At 42.8% G+C, this 14,267-nt stretch overlaps 1 protein-coding gene across 1 annotated transcript in view; it reads right to left on the minus strand.

Moving 5' to 3' along the window:
• DRC1 (dynein regulatory complex subunit 1) overlaps window positions 1–14,267 on the minus strand; it is a 49,653-nt gene that overhangs the window by 21,920 nt on the left and 13,466 nt on the right. Inside the window, exons 4-7 of the mRNA XM_058551625.1 lie at window positions 11,576–11,759; window positions 10,836–10,973; window positions 9,767–9,853; window positions 8,972–9,094 (exon numbers count right to left, since the gene is read on the minus strand). Coding sequence (XP_058407608.1) covers window positions 8,972–9,094; window positions 9,767–9,853; window positions 10,836–10,973; window positions 11,576–11,759 — 532 coding nt within the window. The remainder of the gene's footprint in view (window positions 1–8,971; window positions 9,095–9,766; window positions 9,854–10,835; window positions 10,974–11,575; window positions 11,760–14,267) is intronic.

Here is a 14,267-nt window from a genome sequence, read left to right on the forward strand (position 1 = left end):
GTATAGAAATGCAACTGATTTTTGTATGTTCATTTTGTATCCTGCAACTTTACCATATTCGTTTATTACTTCTAAAAGTTTTCTGGTGGATTCTTTAGGGTTTTCTATATATAAAATCACGTCATCTGCAAATAGTGAGAGTTTCACTTCTTCCTTTCCAATGTGGATCCCTTTTATTTCTTTTTCTTGCCTGATTGCTCTGGCTAGGACTTCCAGTACTATGTTAAATAGGAGTGGTGAGAGTGGGCATCCTTGTCTGGTTCCTCTTCTTAGAGGGATAGCTTTCAGTTTTTCACCATTGAGGATGATATTAGCTGTGGGTTTCTCACATATGGTCTTAATTATGTTGAGGTACTTTCCTTCTATACCCATTTTATTCAGAGTTTTTATCATAAATGCATGCTGTATCTTGTCAAATGCTTTCTCTGCATCTATTGAGATGATCATGTGATTTTTATTCTTCATTTTATTAATGTGGTGTATCACGTTGATTGATTTGCGAATGTTAAACCATCCCTGCATCCCTAGAATAAATCCCACTTGATCATGGTGTATAATCTTTTTAACATATTGTTGTATGCGATTTGCTAGTATTTTGTTGAGGATTTTTGCATCGATGTTCATCAGTGATATTGGTCTGTAATTTTGTTTTTTTGTGTTGTCCTTGTCTGGTTTTGGTACCAGGGTAATGTCGCCTTCGTAGAATGAGTTAGGGAGCTTCCCCCCATCCTCAGTTTTTTGGAAGAGTTTGAGAAAGATAGGTATTAAGTCTTCTTTGAATGTTTGGTAGAATTCACCAGGGAAGCCGTCTGGTCCTGGACTTTTATTTTTGGGGAGGATTTTGATTACTGTTTCAATCTCCTTACTGGTGATTGGTCTACTCAAATTTTCTACTTCTTCTTGATCCAGTTTTGGAAGGTTGTATGATTCTAAGAATTTATCCATTACTTCCAGATTGTCGAACTGGTTGGCATATAGCTTTTCATAGTATTCTCTTATAATCTTTTGTATTTCTGAGGTGTCTGCTGTAATTTCTCCTCTTTCATTTCTGATTTTACTTATTTGTGCCTTCTCTCTTTTTTTCTTGGTGAGTCTAGCTAAAGGTTTGTCAATTTTGTTTATCTTTTCAAAGACCCAGCTCTGGGTTTTATTAATTTTTCCTATTGTTTTTTTAGTCTCTATTTCATTTATTTCTGCTCTGATTTTTATTATTTCCCTTCTTCTACTGATTTGGGGCTTTGTTTGTTCTTCTTTTTCCAGTTCCTTTAGGTGCATTGTTAGATTGTTTATTGGAGATTTTTCTTGTTTGTTGAGATAGGCCTGTATTGCTATAAACTTCCCTCTTAGAACCGCTTTTGCCATATCCCATAAATTCTGGCATGTCGTATTTTCATTTTCATTTGTCTCCAGGTATTTTTTTATTTCTTCTCTGTTTTCTTCGTTGACTCAGTCATTGTTCAGTAGCATTTTGTTTAATCTCCACGTATTTGTGGCTTTTCTGATTTTCTTCCTATAGTTGATTTCTAGTTTCATACCATTGTGGTCAGAAAAGATGCTTGGTATTATTTCAATCTTCTTAAATTTATGGAGACTTGTTTTGTGGCCTAATACGTGATCAATCCTGGAGAATGTTCCATGCGCATTTGAAAAGAACATGTATTCTTCGGTTTTTGGATGGAATGCTCTGTATATATCTACTAGGTCCATCTGTTCTAGTGTGTCATTTAAGGCCAGTGTTTCCTTATTGATCTTCTGTTTGGATGATCTATCCATTGGTGTAAGTGGAGTGTTAAAGTCCCCTACTATTATTGTGTTACTGTCTATTTCTCTTTTTATGTCTGTTAATAATTGCTTTATATATTTAGGTGCACCTACATTGGGTGCGTAGATATTTACAAGTGTTATATCCTCTTGTTGGATTGTTCCCTTGATCACTATGTAATGCCCTTCTTTGTCTCTTTTTACAGTTTTTGTTTTAAAGTCTATTTTGTCTGATATGAGTACTGCTACCCCAGCTTTCTTTTCATTGCCATTCGCGTGGAGTATCTTTTTCCATCCCTTCACTTTCAGTTTGTGAGTGTCTTTAGGTCTGAAGTGTGTCTCTTGTATGCAGCATATATACGGGTCTTGTTTTTTTATCCAATCAGCCACCCTATGCCTTTTAATTGGAGCATTTAGTCCATTGACGTTTAAAGTAGCTATTGATAAGTATGTACTTACTGCCATTTTTAACTTTTTTTTCTCAGTGTTTTAGTAGTCCTTCTCTGTTCCTTTCTTCTTCTATACAGAATTGATGGTCTCTTTAGTTTGACCTCTGTCTGAAAGCTCTACTCTTTAACTCCTCTCCTCCCTCAAGTTTTTGATATCATATCTAACCTCTTTTTTGTGCATTTGTATCCATTACCTTCTTATCATGGAAATAGATAATTTTTCCTATTTGTGGTCTTCTCTTTTCCCCTTAAATCAGTCCCTTTAACATTTCTTGTAGCACTGGTTTCTTGGTGACAAACTCCTTTAATTTTTGCTTGTCTGAGAAATTTTTGATCTCTCCTTCCATTTTGAATGATAACCTTGCTTGGTAGAGTATTCTTGGCTGTAAGTTTTTTCCTTTTAGCACTTTAAATATATCATGCCACTCTCTTCTAGCCTGTAAGGTTTCTGCTGAGAAGTCAGCTGATAGCCTTATGGGGTTTCCTTTGTACGTAACTTGACTTTCTCTTGCGGCTTTTAGGATTCTCTCTTTATCTTTAATTCTGGACATTTTGATTACGATGTGTCTTGGTGTGGGCCTCTTTTGGTTTATCTTGTTTGGGGCTCTCTGTGATTCCTGTACCTGGATGTCTGTTTTCTTCCTTAGGTTAGGGAAGTTTTCATCTATTATTTCTTGAAATAGATTCTCTGCCCCTTTGTCTTGCTCTTCTCCTTCTGGGACACCTATAATACGGATGTTAGTGCGCTTGATGTTGTCCCAGAGGTCCCTTAGACTGTCCTCACTCTTTTTAATTCTTTTCTCTTTTACCTGTGCAGCTTGGGTAATTTCTTCTAGTCTTTCGTCCAGCTCGCAGATCCGTTCTTCTGTATCTTTTACTCTGCTTTCAGGTCCCTCTAGTGAATTTTTCATTTCCAGTGTTCTTCATTTCTGATTGGTTCTTTTTTATATCTTCCATTTCTTTGTTGACATTCTCACTGAGTTCATCTATTTTTCTCCCCAGATCAGTGAGCATGCTTAACACTCTTTGTTTGAACTCTCTGTCAGGTAGGTTGCTCATTTCTGTTTCACTTAGTTCCTTTTCTGGGGTTTTGTCCTGTTCTCTTACTTGGAATGTATTCCTTTGCCTCCTCATTTTGCCTCTTTCCCTATGCTTGTGTCTACGTATTAGGTAGGTCAGCTATGTCTCCTGCTCTTAGATAGGTGACCTTATGTAAGTGATGGCTTAGGAGGCCTGCAGTGTGCTTCCCTCAGTTCTCAATGTTCCAGGGGTGACCCCTATATGGGCTACGTGTGTCCTTCCGTTGTGGTCTGTTTTCTGTCCCTGTAGGCGCCCAGGGAGGCTGAGTTATGCTCCTGGCCAGCTGTTGTAATGCTCAGCTGCTTGTAGTTGTTGTGGGCCCTTCAGTCTCTTTATCAGGTGTGGGGAGCCCCAGTACAGTTGGCTGCAAGTTCTAATACCACATTTATGTTGCAATATTTCTTTTAAGCGAGTAGGCCCCCAGCGTGGCAGGTTGTTAGGCTCAGGGCCTTACAATTGCTATAAGCCTCCAGCCTTTAGGTCTCTTGTCAGCTCTCTGAGGATTGCAGCTGGGTGGGGCTGGCCTCAGGAACTGGAGTACCCAATTGTTTCAGGCTTTGGAAGATGGGGCAAACCCCCTATGTGGATCTTTGAGAAGCACAAGTCTTCTGCAGCTGACAAGCCCTGCCGCCCACAGGTCCACACACACAGTCAACACAGTCCTGCCCCGTGTGCACGCCCTGACCTCCTGAAGCGGACCCAGTCTCTCCACGGCGGGAGCCCCACACACTCCACCACCGCCCCACACTCTCCACCTGCTCCTTGTGCCCACCCTGCCCCACTGAAGTCAGCTCAGTTGCCAGGCTGCAGAGAATCCAGTCACCAACCTATGCAAGCCCACAAGTTGCCTGAGGGCTTGTTGTTGGGTGGGGCTAGTCTCTAGGGTGGGCTGCCCACCCTGGCTGAGCTAGATTAAATCGGTGCTCTAGCGGGTGGGGTAGACCCTGGGCTAGCAGGCCTCAGGGAGAACTCCAATGGCGTCTGTGTCAGCACGCCCACACGGGGCCACAACAATGGCCGCCGCCAATGTCCCAGTCCCTGGAGAGGTCTCACCTCTCACCGAGATGCACACAGGGCCTATTAGGTGAGTCTCTTTTCACCAAAGCACTGTGCACCCTTCTTTCTGGTGATTTTAGGTTGCTTTCTGAAATGAGTGAGTTTTTGCATGGGCCCTTTAAGAGCTGGTTTTAATTTTTTGTGAACCAGCTTTTCTGGGGGTGCTCCCCAATGTTTTAGTAGCAGGCAAAATCAGATATTATGCCACTCGTCTCAATTGTGCTGGGTCCACAAAATGCCCCCAGCGGGGGTGCTCCCCGGCTCAGGGCCCCGCTCCTCCAGGGAGGCTGCGTACCTTTGGGTTGCTCCCTGGTGGCCGTGAGGGTGGCGGCTTGTGAAGGTGGCGTTTCTCCTCTCCAGAAGGGAGTTTCTGCCTCTTCTACCTCAGTTAGGATTGTCCGTTGTTGCAGGAGTTCCTCTTATCCAGTTTTCAGTTCTGTCTCAGGGGTAATTTTTCCACGAGTAGTTGTAAATTGGCTGTGTCCGTGGGAGGAGGTGAGTTCAGAGTCTGCCTACGCCGCCATCTCGACTTCCCTCCTTCATATATAGCTGTCCTTGATTGTCATACATTGAATATAGTTTTATATTAAAAAATTGTAATTGATTTTGTTAAATACCTGTGCTTTTTATTTAATTATCTAAAGATATTTTGCAAAGCTATACTTCATGTTCCCAAGACTAGAGGCAAAATACCATGTTTGTATTTTTGTGAATAATTTATAAAGATTACAATCTAACCTGTCACAAAAGTCCTTCAATGTTACAGGTACTGCAGGTGTTGATCACACCTGCCCCCCTTTTTCCTGGGGCAGTATGAGCTCCTCTGCAGCTGCCTTCGGGTGCCACCTCCTGCCCATAGACTCAGGAAAACCAGCTGCCATCCACACCTCAGCAGAATGGCAACAGTGGCAATTTAAAGCAGCCTTTCTCCCTGACCTTCCCAGCTGATTCCAAAGATCGCACTGTGCCTCTTCATCACCAATCTCAGCCCTGCGATGGGACCCCTGGATTCCATTCTGGAACAGTAGACTAGCAAGTTCATAACCAGCCCACACTCTTGCTCATGCTTTTCTGCCCTGCTACTCACTCTTTTATACTATTTATGTAGCTTTCTTTCTTAACTGAAAAGATTATAAGCTCCTTGAGGGCAGGAACTGTATCTTGTTTATTTTTGTGCTTTGCACAATGTAAGTTCACATTACTTGTTAAATAAATAACTTGTATTTATTTTGTTGTGATTAAAACTTTGGTATTAAAGTTGAACTAAACCATTTTACAATTTTAAATGAGCATGTAAGGGCTCAAAATAAAAATATTTGCTTCCTGCATCAAGAACCATGTGTTTCTAGTGGTTTTATTTTGGGGTGGTGGGTGGGGGTGGCAAAATCCCTTTGGAGTGCATAATGTTTACAGGCTGTTCTTTATCCATAACTAATGTGACCTTACTGGCAGTAAGCATTTGAAAACTATACCTTCTTTTTTTACTTCTTGTACTTTACCCATCAAACCAAATCTATGTGTATTGCATTCTTTGTATTTTTGTGGTTTGCAAAAATTTTAGTTCCATATTTTAGAACTGACACAGTGCTATGAATTAGTTAGGAAGAGTAAATTTGACATTGTGCTGCAGGCCATGTCTTTTTGACAAAAATCGATGCTATCTGACTTTAATTTCTAGTGAAAGTACAACTAAGAGGCACTATGATAAAGTTAAATCTACTAAAATATTCCACCTATTGCAATGGTAATGCCTGATTTGATTATATTTTCCCAGTTAAAGGGTAAAATGTGGTACAGTACTCTTGGTTTCCATTCTAACACAGGAAAGGACCGTTATGCAGAGGAACTACACACATTTCTCACTCTGAATATCTCCATCTGCCTGCCTCCCACATACCCACACTCCACCATTAGTCCATCCGGATAGGAAAAGCCAGGAGAGCCAGGTCTCCCAGGCTCTCTGCCTATCTGTCCCTCACCTCCCTAGTCTTACCTCACCCCCTAGCCCCCATAATCTCCCCATGTCCCAGAATGGTTTGGCTTTGTTCAAACATTTGAGCATTGGATTAAGAACATGAGGTTCCACTCCTACAACTCAATAGCAAAAAAATCAATTAGAAAATAGGCAAAGGGCCTGAACAGACATTTCTCCAAAGAAGACATACAAATGGCCAACGGGTATGAAAATATGCTCAACATCACTACTCACCAGGGAAATGCAAATCAAAGCTACAATGAGATATCACCTCACACCTGTTAGGATGGCTATTATCTAAAAAACAAAGGACAAGTGTTGGCAAGGATATGGAGAAAAGAGAACCCTTCTACACTGTTGGTAGGAATGTAAATTGGTGTAGCCACTATGGAAACAAGATGGAGTTTCCTCAAAAAATTAAGAGCAGAATTACCATTTGATCCAGTAACCTCACTTCCGGATGTATATCCAAAGGAAATGAAATCTGGATCTTGAAGAGATATCTGCACTCCCATGTTCACTGCAGCATTATTCACAATAGCCAAGATATAGAAATAACCTAAATGTTCATCCATGGACTAATGGATTAAAAAAAATGTGGTATATACATACAATGGAATATTACTCAGCCTTAAAAAAGAAGGAAATCCTGCTATTTGCAACAACATGGATGGACCTGCAGGACATTATGCTAAGTGAAATAAGCCAGACACAGAAATAAAAACACCGCATGATCTCACCTATATATGGGATCTAAAATAATCAAACCCATGGAGGAAGCAGAGAGTAGAATTTGCTACCAGGAGCTGCCAGGGCCTGGGGAAGGAAAAATGGGGAGGCATAGGTCAAAGGGTACAAAGTTTCAGTTATGCAAGATGAATGAGTTCTGGAGATCTATTGTACAACAGAGGGCCTATGATTAACAATACTGTATTGTATACTTAAAAATTTGCTAAGAGGGTAGATCTTATATTAAGGGGTCTTACCACAAAAGAAAAAACAAAACAAAACAACAACAATAACAAAAACACAAGTTTCCATTATTTCACTGTTTGAGGCCAACAGTGTGTAGTTTTGTCATATAACTTATCACAGAACCAAAATAACTTCAGAAAGCTTAACAATAGCCATTTTCATTAAAACTGTAATGTAGGGCCGGCCCCGTGGCTTAGCGGTTAAGTGCGCGCGCTCCACTACTGGCGGCTTGGGTTCGGATACCAGGCGCGCACCGACGCACCGCTTGTCCAGCCATGCTGAGGCGGCGTCCCACATACAGCAACTAGAAAGATGTGCAGCTATGACATACAACTATCTACTGGGGCTTTGGGGAGAAAAAGGGAGAAAAAAAAAAAGGAAGAGGATTGGCAATAGCTCAGGGGCAGTCTTCCTCAGCAAAAGAGAAAAAAAAAGAGGAGGATTGGCATGGATGTTAGCTCAGGGCTGATCTTCCTCACACAAAAAATAAATAAAATAAAATAAAAAATAAAAATAAAAAAAACTGTAATGTATACAGCCCACATAAGTAGTGCTGCTCTCTCACAGACTTCTACTATTCCTTGTCAGTAACTCTCATTTCCATGACATTAATCTGAGAAAGGCCCAGGAAAATTTCCAAGACTAGTAAAAATATTTGTAGTCTAATGGGTTTCTTTAATTTAACCTCGCTATATAAAGCTACAAGAGGAGTTAGAGCTGAAATTCTACCAAAGGCTCTGTGGAAAAGCTTTAATCTAACATGTTCTTCTAGATAGAGACTGAAATGAAGAGACCGTGTTTGAATATTAAGATGCAATTACGTTACATTTAATGTAATTAGAGATGATTTTTTTTTACTGATGTTGAAACACAGAATCCCAGGCTTGCAAAGAATTTTAGAAACCAGAAAATCTAACGATCTTCCCACTGCAGAAGTCCTTCTGCAACACTGAAGACAGACAGTCATTCAGCTTTGAATCCTTTATGAGATAAAGGACTCTGTTTTGTGGGATGACTCTTTTCTATATTACACTGTTCTAACTACTAGAAGGTTCTTTCTGATGGTGAGTCAGAATCTGCCTTACTGCGACGTTCAACCATCAGTCAGGGGGCTGTTTGGAATAATGGGAAGGATATAGCCTACTGAGCCAGACAGAAATGGGTTTGGATCCAGGGCTTACTGTTTACAAGAGAAGCAGCCTTGTCTCTGAGCCTCAGTTTCCTGGCATATAAAATGCTGTTAGTGATTTCTCCCTTTCACGTTAGTGTGAGGATTAGAGACAACTGTGTTAGGCGCCTGGAATATGGCAGACACTCGTTAGACGGTGGCTGTCTAGCTTTGGCCCCCTGACACAGCTAACTTGCCCTCGGGACATTTTCCCTTGTCTAGCAAAAATGCACAATTCTCTCAACATTCCTCACATGTCATGGTTTCCAGACCCCTTTAGGCATCTTGGCGATTCTCCACCCGTTTATTAAAGAAAGCATTCCTCCGCATGTACCTGGTACATGAGCTCCTTCAGACATGATCAGTTAAAGGAAAGCAGACAATTAATGAGTATTTGTTGAATGGACTAACTCTAGACTAGTATGGGTCGTCGCTAAGGACGAAACGTTCACAGGCGCGCTCTGCTGCTCTGCCACCCCAACACCCCGGCTGAGGACCGAGGCGCACCTGCACGTCCTGCTCCAGCTTGATCTTGATCATGTTGTACTCCTCGCAGTCCAAGATCCTCTGCTTGTTCAGCTGCTTCTCATAGTCCTCTACTTTCCTGATGCGGTTCATGAGATACTCCAGCTGAAGGCACAGGAGGACGAGAGGAAACACAGTCAGGCCCCGTGCCTGCCCCGACTCAATCCTTCAGGTGACCTGACAAGCGTGACACAGTGGAGGGTGTGAAAGTGTCGTGACTCTGGAGGGAGTCTGTCAGCCTCAGAAGCCTCTGTGCCCCAAGGCCTTGAACTCCCAGGCCATGGCTTGTACTGCTTAACAGGATCCTTCCTCCAGAAACTCCAAGAGGAATGCTCCATTAAGAAATTAGGCACAGACCCCGCAGTTAGATGTTTATAGTTCTAAAAAACTCCACTGGATCTTGGTCAAGTTATTTCTTTGCTCTTTACATTTCTGAAATAAAGTGACAATCCAACACCCTTTAAAACTGTGTCTTAAAACGTATTCTTGGGCCACAAATATCCATGGCTGGGGTAGATACCCAGGAAACAAAGGAGTGATGGGACCATGGAGACCACAGCAAGCTGCAAAGATGGCGCTCACCACCAGAGACAATCGCCATCTGCAGGGCCACACTGATTAACCATGAAGCGCAGTCATGAATGTGTGCCATGGCCATCCTCCCCAGGATACAAAACAGCCAGCAAATTCGGTCACAGCAGAAATCACCCCAGTCGCCAGGGATCACCTTTGACACACCCTCCCGCCACCTCCCTCCCCTATCCAACGCCCCTTCACCTCTTTGGAGTTGTGAGCCTGTAGCGCCCGCTCCCATTTCTTCTTATTACTGGTCAGTAGCTCCTGTCGTTCCACCTCAAATGCTTTCTACGACCAAGAGGGGAAAGGGCTCTTGTGTCTGGTTTGATTAGGCAGGTCCCACAGTATCAGAGAACTCTTAGACAGCAGCACAAGTGCCATGTCACCAACCACACAAAGTCAAATCCAAATGCAGAAATTTGCATTTCCAAATGCACAGAAATTAGGTGTTATCAAGTCTATGCTTCACGCAAATTTAGAGAAGAAATGTGCCAACTGTCCTGTGGTTTGGTCAATACCCGAGGCAGGAGGCTGGAGGAAGGCCAGAGCCCTTGTTGGCAGTCACAGAGCAAACCCTGGCAGATAATTGAGCCATGACCGAGGTTGGTACATTGCCATGTTGGGGTTCCCATGAAGCAAAGGCAGCATGGAGCTCACGAGGGGTAGCTAGGCCTGGGAATGCAGAAATGAGTCTCTAGTCATCCAAAGAGAGAGGTTCCCAAATTCTTGGCTCTCTTCCATTTTGGAAATGCCTGTCTCAATCTCAATCCTTAACATTTCACTCAAATTCAAAGTACTGATTCCTGAAGCACTCTCCTTTCCCATCACCCCATCCCCCCACCCCCGACTGCCACAGATAAATCAATAAATGACTCATATATGCCTATGGTTAGGGAGCACTCACCTCCCTCCTCCACTCCTCTTCCCTTACCTGTTCTATTTTCTTTCGAAGCAGTTATCACCACCTGTCAAATTCTATATTCAGTAATTTATCTGTTTATTGTCTAGCTGCCTCCTACTAGAATGAATACAGGCTCCATCGAGGGCTCTGTTTTGTTCGTAGCTGTACCCCCAACCCTGGGACAGTGCCTGGCATATAGACACTTGATGAATGAGTGAATGAATGAGTAAATAAATTAATGGAACCCTAGAGGAGAGACAGAAATCAGAGGACCAAGACATCTGGTACCCTCCTTAGACTGTTAGGCCAGACCCAGCCTTCCTCCCAGGGCCTCCCAAGGGCAGAAAGCAGTCTGTGGCACCCTGCTACCTCGATGTTATGGAGCTCCTGACGAAAGCTCTTCATCACATTCTTCACTTGCTCCTCCATCCTCTCCAGGAGCAGGCAGGTGTCATCCGACTGTTTCTTCAGATCTTTCACATACTGGTCATCCTTTGTTTTTAGCTCCTAGAAAAGAGCGTGTCAAAGGTTGGTCACAAACTGAGACAGAAGCAACAGGTGCCATGCACATTCCACCTGGAGCCCCCTCATCAGCATCTGTGAGCACTAGGAGTTACAACTGGAAGAAGCGAAGGCGGCTCCAGCAAAGTCTGAGACGGAGAAAGCATGGGCGGACGGCGAGGAGTGGGCTCGGCTCGGGGCAGACCTCTGAATGAGCAGCACAGGCTAAACCCCTCCATCACTGCTTATTGCAAATCTCCCTGCAAGTTCCCAGAAAGCCTAGGACATCCCCACTGAGCAGTTAATGTCAAGGTTCCAACATGGGAAGATATTAACTGCAGACTAAGTTCCATTCCTTCACTAAAAAACACAAAATCTGAAACAGCATTAGCTATGAAAGCACATCTTTCTACTAGGTAGCCAATAATTCTAAAATTACTACAAAGCTTTTTCTTCTGGTTAAAAGTTTATTGCATGAGTTGTGCAGCATTATGAATGATGAAGTAAGGCCTCCACATTTTTCCATTCAGGAAAAGCAAACCAATAACCCAGTTAAGTCCCCCAGCCAGAACACACGGGGCTGGGATTGGGTGGCCCCGGCCTCTTGCCTGCTGTAACTCGCTGATGAGCTTGTTCTTATCCTCTATCAGCCCAGCACAGTGCACCTGCTGGGTGTTGAGCATGTCCCACAGGTCCTGGGGAATTCTCTTCTGTTTGCCCTCCTCCCACTTGGCGGTGATCTCATCAAATTTGTCCTGGCTGGTCTTGACTTCATTCTCCAGCTTTTCGAGTCTGCAAATACAAACACGCGCACCATGCCAGCCCAGCTCAGGATGCTGCCTTCCAATAGAGTAGGCAGGCTTTCAAGAGCCTACAATAACGGGGCCCGGGCACCAAGCACTGCCTCAGATACACCCACCCAAAACCCAACCAGGCTCTGAGAAATCTTTTTGTTTAATGCTTGACTGTAAGTAGCTGAGACCAAATAAACAGTGACACATAACAAAAACAGATCAACATTAACATATACAGATATATGTGTGTATATATATGTATGCATGTGTGTGTGTGTGTGTGTATATATATAAACATATACAGATTACCATACATATGGATCAAGAGTCAATTGCCACATACTTCCGAGTAAGATGATGATACACAGTAGTTAAATACTTGGTCACTGGAGTCACATAACTTGTGTTCAAGTCCTGACTTTGCTACTAACTGACTCTCAACTTTAGACAAGCTGCTTAACCTCTGCAAGCCCCGTTTTTCACATCTCTAAAATGGAGAGGATAAAAGTATCTACCTTCGTATGGCTGCTGTCAGGATTAAGTAAGATGATGCTCTTATTCACAATAGCCAAGATGTGGAAGCAACCCAAGTGTCTATCAAGAGATGAATGGATAAAGAAAATGTGGTATACGTATACAAAATGGAATACTACTCAGCCATAAAAAAGACAAAATTGGGCCATTTGCAACAACATGGATGGACCTTGAGGGTATTATGCTGAGTGAAATAAGCCAGACAGAGAAAGACAAATACTGTATGATTTCACTCATATGTAGGAGATAAATACACACATAAGTAAGGAGAACAGATTAGTGGTTACCAGAGGGGAAGGGGGTGGGGGGAGCATAAAAGAGGTAAAGGGGCACACAAATATGGTGATGGATAAAAACTGGACTGCTGGTGGTGAACACAAGGCAGTCTATACAGAAACTGAAACATAGTGATGTACACCTGAAATTTACACAATGTTGCAAGCCACTATGACCCCAATAAAATCTTTAAAAAAAGAAAAATGGATAAAATTTCTTATCACAGATAAACAAATAAATTGTACTTAAAGGTGAAAAAATAAACAAACAAATATGATGATGCTCAGCACAGGTGCTCAGCATAGCAGTCACTTAACAAATGGTACTTATATTATCAATTTTCATTATCAACATGACCTCAAGGGTCTGGCCATTCCTCTCCCAAATTATCAATAAATGGCCAGTGGGATGTACAAACTGGAAATGCCACCATTAGCAATGGAAAATAGGTATGGTCTTTCCAGAAATTCCAAAGAAACTCTGTGAAGGAGTATTTTGAGAATGGGACTGGACTGAAGGCTATGAGGTCCCTTCTGAGAACAGTGGCAAGGACATATGCCAGAGACTCTCTCCAAACTTTAAAAGACTGTAAATCTATGAGATTGTCTCTAAACAAGGGACAGAAGTCACAACTTAACCATCCTGTGAGCCCCTCTCCCCTTCCCTTCTCCATCCCCCACCCCACCTTCAAGCTAGCGCACATGATACATATAATAATTCAATTGATTTTTTCCTTCAAGAAATGAGAAACAGCCGTCAGGTCTGTCGTCTTTCCAAAACCCACATTTATCTTGTAACTCTGCACCTAAGCCCTTCGATTTTTCCTCAGTGGCTACAGGATGAAGCCTAACTCCTTGGCCTGGCACTCAGGGCCTTTCACAAGCTGACCCTGCTGGGCATCAGCCAATTCAGCTCCCTTCAGCCCACAAAAGGCAGTGGGAAATTTCAAGAATAAAGTCACCAATTATATACTGGTGAAGCTGGTAAAGGTGCTAATGGGGGGAGCTACTTATGCTGACAACTAAAAATACTGTCGTTAAAAATGTACTGTGTATGTATAGCTGAGATGGACTAAAATGGTCAAGTGGGTCACGCCTCTCCTTGACCTCTATTTAAGACATTAATTGAAGAACAAGTCAAAGGAAGAGTTTAAAGGAGACCCCCTGTGCCTGCTGATATCAGTCCACTTCTGTGTGTGAACAAAGAAATTTAATCCTAAGCAGCTTATGCCTGCCTCCTTGTTGGGCAACAAGGGAAGCCCTTGGGAAGATGGGTGTGCACGGCAGCCTGCCTGCTGAGGACTGGAGCTGAGGGTATGCCATGGGTTCCCAGTATCCCTCTGACTCTCTATCCTTCTAGGTATGGAGTCTTTACTTTTCTTTAATATGCTGCTACATTTGTACATAACACTGAAGTGATTAATTTAAATCCAGGACAGCCCAATCTGCCTTCTTAGCCTCATCTTTTTTCTTCCACCCACCTCCCATACATCTTTCACTATCACGCTATTCCCGAGTACATTACGTGATCTCATGCCTCTGCACTAGCTGTCCCCTCTGGCTAGAATGCCCACTTCCTAACTCCTCAAACTCCTATTCATCCTTTACGGCCCAACTCAAACATCACTTTGCCTGAAACATTTTCTCTAACCTCTCCAGAGAGAATTAAAGGCCTCTTCAAATATGTTTCCACGACT

This window comes from Diceros bicornis, chromosome 12, assembly GCF_020826845.1.
Source record: "Diceros bicornis minor isolate mBicDic1 chromosome 12, mDicBic1.mat.cur, whole genome shotgun sequence".
Classification (NCBI taxonomy): Eukaryota; Metazoa; Chordata; class Mammalia; order Perissodactyla; family Rhinocerotidae; genus Diceros; species Diceros bicornis.